The sequence below is a fragment of the Palaemon carinicauda genome, chromosome 11 (assembly GCF_036898095.1).
Source record: "Palaemon carinicauda isolate YSFRI2023 chromosome 11, ASM3689809v2, whole genome shotgun sequence".
In the NCBI taxonomy this organism is placed as follows: domain Eukaryota; kingdom Metazoa; phylum Arthropoda; class Malacostraca; order Decapoda; family Palaemonidae; genus Palaemon; species Palaemon carinicauda.
This window is the reverse complement of record NC_090735.1, coordinates 4,587,102-4,599,601: the sequence shown is the minus strand read 5'-3', so window position 1 is coordinate 4,599,601 and position 12,500 is coordinate 4,587,102. Positions and strand designations below refer to the sequence as shown.

At 32.5% G+C, this 12,500-nt stretch overlaps 1 protein-coding gene across 1 annotated transcript in view; it reads left to right on the top strand.

Moving 5' to 3' along the window:
* Positions 1-12,500, top strand: part of LOC137649947 (protein O-mannosyl-transferase Tmtc3-like) — a 496,566-nt gene that overhangs the window by 375,726 nt on the left and 108,340 nt on the right. The window contains exon 3 of the mRNA XM_068382910.1: positions 7,576-7,712. Coding sequence (XP_068239011.1) covers positions 7,576-7,712 — 137 coding nt within the window. The remainder of the gene's footprint in view (positions 1-7,575; positions 7,713-12,500) is intronic.

The following is a 12,500-nucleotide window of genomic DNA, read 5'->3' as shown; positions in this document are numbered from 1 at the left end:
ATTATCATAGTTTTCCTCATATTCATTTGCAGTTCTACATTTCTGCTTTCTCTATTCTAATCTTATATTATCTTTTGCAGTTTCTCGCATAATTCACCAAACAAACTATGCCATCAGCAGATCTTTAGTTATTAATGTATTCCACATTAATATTAATTCCTATATTTAGCCAGTCCTAATGCTTAGAAAATATTTTTAAGCCTGCTGTGAATAATTTGGAAGAGATGCTTTCTTAATTGTTATTTTCTCACTATCTTTGCGTAGTTTTAGGATTTTTGTACTACCCGTATAGATATCCTCAAGTGTTCTAACATAAGTATTATCTTTGAAGGGCTTTCATTACTGCTAAGGTTTTGACAGAATCAAAAGCTTTCTCATCGTCTTTAAATGCCACGAATAGTGGTTTGTCATAATCTGTTGATTTTTCCATTTGCTGGTTAATTACATGGATATGGTCAGTTGTTGAATATCCGCTTCTAAAACCTGCCTGCTCTCTTAGCTGATTAAATTCTAGCTTTTTTTCCATTTTGGCTAATATGGTCTTTGTTAATATTTCATATAATACCGAGAGTAAACTTTTTGGAAGGTAATTTTTCAGGTCTTTTGTGTATCTCTTTTTATGAAATAATATAAAGATAAATGTTTTTAAAGCTAAAGGTATAGAGCATTCTTGCAAACATTTTGTGTAAAGTTCAGCGAGATTGGCTACTATGAAATATCCTCCATCTATTATTAAATCATTTGTTATGTCATCTTCTTATGCTTTTCCTCTTTTTCTGCCTTTTAATGCTTTCTTTACTCCTGCTGCTACGTTCGTTACCTGCTTAGGCGTTTCATTATTTCTATTGACAAAGTTATTTCTTATATCACTATTGTATAGCATTGCGTAGAAATCCTATGCAATCATTATCACTTCCATCTCTCTTGTTGATATATTTCATCTGTTAAAGCAAATATCCGTTGGCACCCTGTTTCTAAGTCTTCTTTTCATTACCTTGATTCTTCTTCCTTTCATTGCTAATTCAAATTTTCACACAGCCTTCGTTCCCTAGGTCATTATTGCAAAGTTGCTAATTTCCTCTGCAAAAAACTACTTATCATTCAGGCCTTATACTTTGGGTTGTGGTGGTTCATTGGAAGCGTCCCTGTCTGGCGCTTACCGGAGTGTGGTTCGAGACCAGCTCAAACTCGATAGTTTCTTTAGCGTCTGCGACCTCATCATCCATGAGAGCTAAGGCTGGTGGTTATGGGACAGCCTATAGGTCTACCTGCTAAATCCTCAGCAGCCATTGCCCACCCCTCCCTGGTCCTAGCTTGGGTGGAGAGGGGGGCCTTGGGAGCTGATCACCCAAGGTCAGTCTCTTGGTCATTGTCCTGCTAGCTAGGGCAATATCACTGTCCCTTGCCTCTGCAATTTATTAGCGGCCTTTAAACCTTTAGGTATTGGTTTCTGCTAGCTAGGGCAATATCATTGTCCTTTGCCTCTGCCATTCATGAGCGGCCTTTAAACCTTTAGGTATTGGTTTCTGCTAGCTAGGGCAATATCACTGTCCCTTGCCTCTGCAATTTATTAGCGGCCTTTAAACCTTTAGGTATTGGTTTCTGCTAGCTAGGGCAATATCACTGTCCTTTGCCTCTGCCATTCATGAGCGGCCTTTAAACCTTTAGGTATTGGTTTCTGCTAGCTAGGGCACTGTCCCTGTCCTTTGCTTCTGCCATTCACGAGTGGCCTTTTAACCTGTTGGTACAGGTTTCTGCTAGCTATAGCAATGTCTCTGTCCATTGCTCCCGCATTCATGAGTGGCCTTTAAACCTTTAAGTATTAGTTTCTGCTAGTTAGGGCACTGTCCCTGTCCCTTGCTACCGCCATTCATGCCAGGCCTTTAGACCTGTAGGTACTGGTTTCTTCTAGCTAAAGCAGTCACTGTCCTTTGCCTCTGCCATTCATGAGCGGCCTTTAAACCTTTAGGCATTGGTTTCTGCTAGCTATAGCAATGCCTCTGTCCATTGCTTTTGCCATTCAAGAGCGGCCTTTAAACCTATAGGTATTAGTTCACTATACGCTCACTTTTATAGGATAAATTTCTGGTGTCATGATTCAAGTCAGAGAGTTTCTAGTGTCATGATTCAAGTCAAAGAAACAGCCGTGCTACGCTAGTCTAACCCACCGTTGATGTGTGTGCGTGTGTGTGTGTGAGCAACGGCAGTTACGGGCGGTGTAGCATGATAGTTAGGGCGTGAGAGACACGCCCTTGCTTTCAATGATGATACCTGACGGCGCCTCTGCTATTGAGATCCTCGCCATAAAAATACACGCTTCAACTCCCCTCTCGTCTAATCACCCCATTCCTTCTGTATCCTGTCTCTTTTGCTTTCCCGTCTGGAGTTACAGCTCTTTGCTCTACCTTATATTTTAGTCTTCGAACTGTGAAATAGAGGAATATATGTGTGTATATATATATATATATATATATATATATATATTTATATGTATAAATATATATATATATGTATATTTATTTTATTTTATTTTATGTCGGGTTTGGGTAATTTTCATCACCACTGATGGCTCACAGCAAACTAACCTAGTATGGGTGGCCCTGAGTAGTACAGCCTTGCTGATCATGTGGATACATAAACCCTTTCACCACGTTATGGTATCCTTACTCCCAATTATGTGTGTGTGTATATATATATATATATATATATATATATATATATATATATATATATATATATTATTGTTATTATTATTATAATTATTATTATTATTATTATTGTTATTGTTATTAATAGCCAAGCTACAACCCTAGTTGTACAAGCAAGATGCTATAAGCCCAAGGGCTCCAATAGGGAAAAATAGCCCAGTGAGGAAAGGAAATAACGTAATAAATAAGTTATGAGAACAAATTAACAATAAAGTCATTCTACAAACAGTAACAACGTCAAAACAGATATGTCGTATATAAACTATAAAAAGACTCATGTCAGCCTGGTCAACATAAAAACCTTTGCTCCAACTTTAAACTTTTGAAGTTCTACTGATTCAACTACCCGATTAGGAAGATCATTCCACAACTTGGTCACAGCTGGAATAAAACTTCTAGAATACTGTGTAGTATTGAGCTTCATGATGGAGAAGGCCTGGCTATTAGAATTAACTGCCTGCCTAGTATTACGAACAGGATAGAATTGTCCAGGGAGATCTGAATGTAAAGGATGGTTAGAATTGTAAAAAGCCTTATGCAACATGCATAATGAACTAATTGAACGACGGTGCCAGAGATTAATATTTAGATCAGGAATATGAAATTTAATATACCGTAAGTTTCTGTCCAACAAATGAAGAAGATGAGAATCAGCAGCTGAAGACCAGACAGGAGAACAATACTCAAAACAAGGTAGAATGAAAGAATTAAAACACTTCTTCAGAATAGATTGATCACCGAAAATCTAAAAGACTTTCTCAATAAGCCAATTTTTTGTGCAATTGAAGAAGACACAGATATAATGTGTTTCTCAAAAGTAAATTTGCTGTCGAGAATCACACCTAAAATTTTAAAAGTCTTACAAATTTAAAGACACATTATTAATACCGAGATCCGGATGTTGAGGAGCCACCGTCCTTGACCTTGACCCGGGTCTTGGTTGATGAAAGTTAGGAAATTTTTAGTATATAAACAATTTTTTTTTTACATGATATCTGAATTGGAAATTTTTAGTACACAAACAGTTGTTTCTTTATATGAATTTCGAATTGGAAATTTTAGTACACAAACAGGTGTTTCTTAATGTGATATATTTAATTGAAAAATTTAGTACACAAACAGGTGTTTCTTTTACATGAAATATTTAATTGAAAAATTTAGTACACAAACAGGTGTTTCTTTTACATGATATATTTAATTGAAAAATTTAGTACAGAAACAGGTGTTTCTTTTACATGATATATTTAATTGAAAAATTTAGTACACAAACAGGTGTTTCTTTTACATGAAATATTTAATTGAAAAATTTAGTACACAAACAGGTGTTTCTTTTACATGATATATTTAATTGAAAAATTTAGTACACAAACAGGTGTTTCTTTTACATGATATATTTAATTGAAAATTTAGTACACAAACAGGTGTTTCTTAATATGATATATTTAATTGAAAAATTTAGTACACAAACAGGTGTTTCTTAATATGATATATTTAATTGAAAAATTTAGTACACAAACAGGTGTTTCTTTTACATGATATATTTAATTGAAAAATTTAGTACACAAACAGGTGTTTCTTAATATGATATATTTAATTGAAAAATTTAGTACACAAACAGGTGTTTTTTTCCATGATATATTTAATTGAAAATTTTAGTTCACAAACAGGTGTTTCTTAATATGATATATTTAATTGAAAAATTTAGTACACAAACAGGTGTTTCTTTTACATGAAATATTTAATTGAAAAATTTAGTACACAAACAGGTGTTTCTTTTACATGATATATTTAATTGAAAAATTTAGTACACAAACAGGTGTTTCTTAATATGATATATTTAATTGAAAAATTTAGTACACAAACAGGTGTTTTTTTTTACATGATATATTTAATTGAAAAATTTAGTACACAAACAGGTGTTTCTTTTACATGATATATTTAATTGAAAAATTTAGTACACAAACAGGTGTTTCTTAATATGATATATTTAATTGAAAAATTTAGTATACAAACAGGTGTTTTTTTTTACATGATATATTTAATTGAAAAATTTAGTACACAAACAGGTGTTTCTTTTACATGATATATTTAATTGAAAAATTTAGTACACAAACAGGTGTTTCTTAATATGATATATTTAATTGAAAAATTTAGTACACAAACAGGTGTTTCTTAATATGATGTATTTAATTGAAAAATTTAGTACACAAACAGGTGTTTTTTTTACATGATATATTTGATTGAGAATTTTAGTACACAAACAGGTGTTTCTTAATATGATATATTTAATTGAAAAATTTAGTACACAAACAGGTGTTTTTTTTTACATGATATATTTAATTGAAAAATTTAGTACACAAACAGGTGTTTCTTTTACATGATATATTTAATTGAAAAATTTAGTACACAAACAGGTGTTTCTTAATATGATATATTTAATTGAAAAATTTAGTATACAAACAGGTGTTTTTTTTTACATGATATATTTAATTGAAAAATTTAGTACACAAACAGGTGTTTCTTTTACATGATATATTTAATTGAAAAATTTAGTACACAAACAGGTGTTTCTTAATATGATATATTTAATTGAAAAATTTAGTACACAAACAGGTGTTTCTTAATATGATGTATTTAATTGAAAAATTTAGTACACAAACAGGTGTTTTTTTTACATGATATATTTGATTGAGAATTTTAGTACACAAACAGGTGTTTCTTAATATGATATATTTAATTGAAAAATTTAGTACACAAACAGGTGTTTTTTTTTACATGATATATTTAATTGAAAAATTTAGTACACAAACAGGTGTTTCTTTTACATGATATATTTAATTGAAAAATTTAGTACACAAACAGGTGTTTCTTAATATGATATATTTAATTGAAAAATTTAGTATACAAACAGGTGTTTTTTTTTACATGATATATTTAATTGAAAAATTTAGTACACAAACAGGTGTTTCTTTTACATGATATATTTAATTGAAAAATTTAGTACACAAACAGGTGTTTCTTAATATGATATATTTAATTGAAAAATTTAGTACACAAACAGGTGTTTCTTAATATGATGTATTTAATTGAAAAATTTAGTACACAAACAGGTGTTTTTTTTACATGATATATTTGATTGAGAATTTTAGTACACAAACAGGTGTTTCTTAATATGATATATTTAATTGAAAAATTTAGTACACAAACAGGTGTTTTTTTTTACATGATATATTTAATTGAAAAATTTAGTACACAAACAGGTGTTTCTTTTACATGATATATTTAATTGAAAAATTTAGTACACAAACAGGTGTTTCTTAATATGATATATTTAATTGAAAAATTTAGTATACAAACAGGTGTTTTTTTTTACATGATATATTTAATTGAAAAATTTAGTACACAAACAGGTGTTTCTTTTACATGATATATTTAATTGAAAAATTTAGTACACAAACAGGTGTTTCTTAATATGATATATTTAATTGAAAAATTTAGTACACAAACAGGTGTTTCTTAATATGATGTATTTAATTGAAAAATTTAGTACACAAACAGGTGTTTTTTTTACATGATATATTTGATTGAGAATTTTAGTACACAAACAGGTGTTTCTTAATATGATATATTTAATTGAAAAATTTAGTACACAAACAGGTGTTTCTTTTACATGATATATTTGATTGAGAATTTTAGTACACAAACAGGTGTTTCTTAATATGATATATTTAATTGAAAAATTTAGTACACAAACAGGTGTTTCTTTTACATGATATATTTAATTGAAAAATTTAGTACACAAACATGTGTCTCTTAACCATTTCACCCCCCATGGACGTACCAGTACGTCCTTGTAAAAAGAAAAGGCTATTTACTTTGTTTGCTTATTTTTTGATAACTTTACGAGAAACTTCAGGCATTTTCCAAAAGAATGAGACCAACCTGAGAGCAATTTGAAAAAAAATATATTGCAAAATGTGTTTGAAAAAGAAAACGCTTGGGGTTTAATATGATCTTTTGAATTGAAAATTTTTAGCTTACAAATAGTTGTTTCTTTTCATGATCTTTGAATTGGGAAATTTTTAGTACACAAACCGGTGTATCTTTTACACGATCTTTGGAATTGGAATTTTTAGTTTTCAAACATGTCTCTCTTTACATAATCTTTTGAATTAATGCAGATACCGCTACTCATAAGGAAAGTAGGGAAAGTTAATTTCTTTTATCGATTTAAATCCCTCCATGTTATCACTATTACTATTATAACTGTTATTATTATTAGCTAAGCTACAGTCTTTCTCGGAAAAGTAGGATGCTGTAAGCCCAAGGGGTCCAACAGTGAAAAATAGCCCAGTGAGAAAAGGAATTTAATAAACTATATAAGTAAAGAACAAATAAATTAAATATTTTAAGAATAGTAACAACATGTATATTGCATTTTTTATGAAGCAGTGTTATTAGCTTCAGGCAAAATTGGTGTTGTCAATAACACTTGGTCAAAGGTAGAGTTTTTAAAACTGTGGTGAACAGTATAATTTTTTCCATCAGAAATAAATATTTTTTATAGGAAAATATTTAATGAATGATATCACTGACAGATCTTTGCTCAGACAGTATCTGTAACGTTTACAACGCTTCCAGAAGTTTAAATTTACTGCCAGATTTTTGTTCAGACAGCGTCTATAACATTTACATTGCTTTCAGAAGGCTAAGATTACTGTCAAAGCTTTACTCAGCTTCTATAACATGTACAATGCTTCCAGAAGGCTGATACCACTGCCAGATCTTTGCTGAGACAGTCTCCATAATGTTTAGTAACTCAAAATAATGTGATTAATTCATTGAAGTGTTTTTTTTCCTATTTCAGGAACAAAGCCACAAGTCATACAGGCCACTGTGCGTCCTCACCTTCCGTCTCAACTACCTGGTGCATGGCCTGGAACCTCTCGGCTACCACCTGGTGAATATGCTCCTTCATGGCGTCGTTTGTGTGCTTTATTACAGGTGAGTTTACTGTCAAGTCTTTCTTACATTGAGTTTTAGTATAACTCCATACCAGGGTTTAAACTTTTAAGGTAATTACCTTAGTTTAAGGTAATTTGCCTGGTTTAAAAGTAATCTTTAAGGTAGTGAGTGATATTCTAAGGTTTTACTAGCTTTAAATTTAAGGAAATTGGAAACGTTTTAAGGTAATCTAAGGTAGAAAACAGCAGCATCTAAGGTAATGGCCATATGCTCCAGTTTAAACCCTACTCCATAGCCTACACACCTTTTGTGGTGGCCTATTGGAAGCTTCCCAGCACTTTACAGAGTAGGGTTCGAGTCCCGCTCAAACTCTATAGTTTCTTTAGTTGTCTGCAACCTCACCATCCCTGTAAGCTAAGGATGGGGGGTTTAGGGAGCCTATAGGTCTAGCTGCTGAGTCATCAGCAGCCATTGCCTGGCCCTCCTTGGTCCTAGCTTGAGTAGAGAAGGGTCTTGATGGCTGATCATATGTGTTTATAGTCAGTCTCCAGGGCATTGTCCTGCTAGTTAGGGCAGTGCCACTGTCCCTTGCCTCTGCTATTCATGAGTGGATTTTAAACCTTAAACTTTGAAGGTATGACATACAGTATATATACATATATATGTATATGTACGAGTATATATATATATATATATATATATATATATATATATATATATATATATAATATACTATTAATCTTTTAGTGTTTGAATTCAGAATACTATACGCACACACACATACACACTTATGATTATGACTATTTTAAGAAAAGCAATGATATATAAGTAAGATTTTAAGAATGGAAGATGAAGTTTTACTTTGAAATTAAAATTAAATTTGAGTTGTATTGCAATAAGTAACAGATTTTCAGTTGTTACTTTTCCAACGGGTCGTCTACATCTAGATAATTTGAACAATTTTCTCAACCGAATTTGTATTTGCATTATATACTGAATAATAATCGAGAAATTATATTGAAAATATATTATGCATAAAATCACTTATATTTTGAAATATTATTTAAAAGGAAAATTGTCTCCAGTAACGATTGAGTTGAATGGATGTGAAAACACTTTGATTATTGGAACAAAACCTATATACTTTCTTGTAATTTTTTCCTGCAAAATCTTCTCAGTTTTTTACACGTTTTTACATCTGAAATCTATAAATGATAATATGCAATTCCTCACAGCAATGTTGTTGCTGCAAAATCTACTGAGTTTTTTTTTTAAACGTTTTTGCATCTGAAATCTATAAATGATAATATGCAATTCCTCACAGCAATGTTTTTGCTGCAAAATCTTCTCAGTTTTGTTTACACGTTTTTCCATCTGAAATCTATAAATGATAATATGCAATTCCTCACAGCAATGTTTTTGCTGCAAATCTACTGAATTTTTTTTACACGTTTTTGCATCAGAAATATATAAATGATTATATGCAATTCCTCACAGAAAGGTTTTTGCTGCAAAATCTTCTGAGTTTTTTACACATTTTTGCGTCTGAAATCTATAAATGATTTTATGCAATTCCCCACAGCAATATTTTTACTGCAAAATCTTCTGAGTTTTTTACACGTTTTTGCGTATGAATTCTATAAATGATAATATGCAATTCCTCACAGCAATGTTTTTACTGCAAAATCTTCTGAATTTTTACACGTTTTTGCGTCTGAAATGTATACAGTAATGTATTTAGGTAATAATTAAATGTAATACCTTACAGCAATGTTGTTGCTGCAAAATCGTATGAATTTGAATGAGTTTTTTTCCACTTATTATAGACTCACTTGAATTAATTGGGATTCTACCTACTTATCTAATGGTTGTTTGCTCTAACCCACTTACATGGAGAGCAATTAAGATTTTTTCCGAGTCAAAAGTTAGAAAATTAAAACGCTTGCTAATCTGAAGTCCAGAATGTGCCATCACACAAATACACAATTCCAGTAAAATAATTTATGAGTTTGTTTAGTCATTTTCATAATTTATTTTAACATAAAAAGTCAAAATCCAAAATTGACACGTTCGTCCACTTAAGAGAAGTAACTGCTTTAAGAATAATGGACTCTGATTGAAGATAAGTCAACTCGAGTCCAATGAGATGTTTCGAAATAGCTGCTTGTCAACAAGCTTTAGTCAGTACGTTGATAGTGAAGCTCTACTACAAGCATTAGTAAATATGTTGACAGTGAAGCTCAAATGCAAGCTTTAGTAGGTAGTAGGTTAGCCAAGGCACCAGCCACCTGTTGAGATACTACCGCTAGAGAGTTATGGGGTCCTTTAACTGGCCAGATAGTACTACATTGGATACTTCTCTCTGGTTGTTGATAGTGAAGCTCTACCGCCAGCTTTAGTGAATAAGCTGATAGTGAAGATTACCGCCAGCTTTAGTAAATAAGTTGATAGAGAAGCTCTATTACAAGCATTAGTAAATAAGTTGATAGTGACGCTCAACTACAAGCTTTAGTCAATACGATGATAGTGAAGCTATACTACAAGCTTTAGTAAATATGTTGACAGTGAAGCTCAAATGCAAGCTTTAGTAGGTAGTAGGTTAGCCAAGGCACCAGCTACCCGTTGAGATACTACCGCTAGAGAGTTATGGGGTCCTTTGACTGGCCAGACAGTACTACATTGGATACTTCTCTCTGGTTGTTGATAGTGAAGCTCTACCGCCAGCTTTAGTGAATAAGCTGATAGTGAAGATTACCGCCAGCTCTAGTAAATAAGTTGATAGTGAAGCTCTACTACAAGCTTTAGTAAATAAGTAGATAGTGAAGCTCTACTGCAAGCTTTAGTCAATAAGTAAAGCTCTACTGCAAGCTTTAGTCAATAAGTTGATAGTGAAGCTCTACTGCCAGCTTTAGTCAATAAGTAAAGCTCTACTGCAAGCTTTAGTAAATAAGTTGATAGTGAAGCTCTACTGCCAGCTTTAGTCAATAAGTAAAGCTCTACTGCAAGCTTTAGTCAATAAGTTGATAGTGAAGCTCTACTGCGAGCTTTAGTCTATAAGTTGATAGTGAAGCTCTACTGCTAGCTTTAGTCAATACGTGAAACTCTACTGCAAGCTTTAGTTAATAAGTGAAGTTCTACTGCAAGCTTTAGTCAATAAGTAAAGCTCTACTGCCAGCTTTAGTCAATAAGTGAAGTTCTACTGCTAGCTTTAGTCAATAAGTGAAGTTCTGCTGCAAGCTTTAGTCAATAAGTGAAGTTTTGCTGCAAGCTTTAGTCAATAAGTGAAGTTCTACTGCAAGCTTTAGTCAATAAGTGAAGTTCTACTGCAAGCTTTAGTCAATAAGTGAAGTTCTACTGCAAGCTTTAATCAATAAGTGAAGTTCTACTGCAAGCTTTAGTCAATAAGTGAAGTTTTGCTGCAAGCTTTTGTCAATAAGTGAAGTTCTACTGCAAGCTTTAGTCAATAAGTAAAGCTCTACTGCCAGCTTTAGTCAATAAGGGAAGTTCTACTGCCAGCTTTAGTTAATAAGTGAAGTTCTACTGCCAGCTTTAGTCAATAAGTGAAGTTCTACTGCAAGCTTTAGTCAATAAGTGAAGTTCTACTGCAAGCTTTAGTCAATAAGTGAAGTTCTACTGCTAGCTTTAGTCAATACGTGAAACTCTACTGCAAGCTTTAGTCAATAAGTGAAGTTCTACTGCAAGCTTTAGTCAATAAGTGAAGTTCTACTGCTAGCTTTAGTCAATACGTGAAACTCTACTGCAAGCTTTAGTCAATAAGTGAAGTTCTACTGCAAGCTTTAGTCAATAAGTGAAGTTCTACTGCAAGCTTTAGTCAATAAGTGAAGTTCTACTGCAAGCTTTAGTCAATAAGTGAAGTTCTACTGCAAGCTTTAGTCAATAAGTGAAGTTTTGCTGCAAGCTTTTGTCAATAAGTGAAGTTCTACTGCAAGCTTTAGTCAATAAGCAAAGCTCTACTGCCAGCTTTAGTCAATAAGGGAAGTTCTACTGCCAGCTTTAGTTAATAAGTGAAGTTCTACTGCCAGCTTTAGTCAATAAGTGAAGTTCTACTGCAAGCTTTAGTCAATAAGTGAAGTTCTACTGCAAGCTTTAGTCAATAAGTGAAGTTCTACTGCCAGCTTTTGTCAATAAGTGAAGTTCTACTGCAAGCTTTAATCAATAAGTGAAGTTCTACTGCAAGCTTTAGTCAATAAGTGAAGTTCTACTGCAAGCTTTAATCAATAAGTGAAGTTCTACTGCAAGCTTTAGTCAATAAGTGAAGTTCTACTGCAAGCTTTAGTCAATAAGTGAAGTTCTACTGCAAGCCAAGTTCTACTGCAAGCTTTAGTCAATAAGTGAAGTTCTACTGCCAGCTTTAGTCAATAAGTGAAGTTCTACTGCCAGCTTTAGTCAATAAGTGAAGTTCTACTGCCAGCTTTAGTCAATAAGTGAAGTTCTGCTGCCAGCTTTAGTCAATAAGTGAAGTTCTACTGCAAGCTTTAGTCAATAAGTGAAGTTCTACTGCAAGCTTTAGTCAATAAGTGAAGTTCTACTGTAAGCTTTAGTCAATAAGTGAAGTTCTACTGCAAGCTTTAGTCAATAAGTGAAGTTCTACTGCAAGCTTTAATCAATAAGTGAAGTTCTACTGCAAGCTTTAGTCAATAAGTGAAGTTTTGCTGCAAGCTTTTGTCAATAAGTGAAGTTCTGCTGCAAGCTTTTGTCAATAAGTAAAGCTCTACTGCCAGCTTTAGTCAATAAGGGAAGTTCTACTGCCAGCTTTAGTTAATAAGTGAAGTTCTACTGCAAGCTTTAGTCAATAAGTGAAGTTCT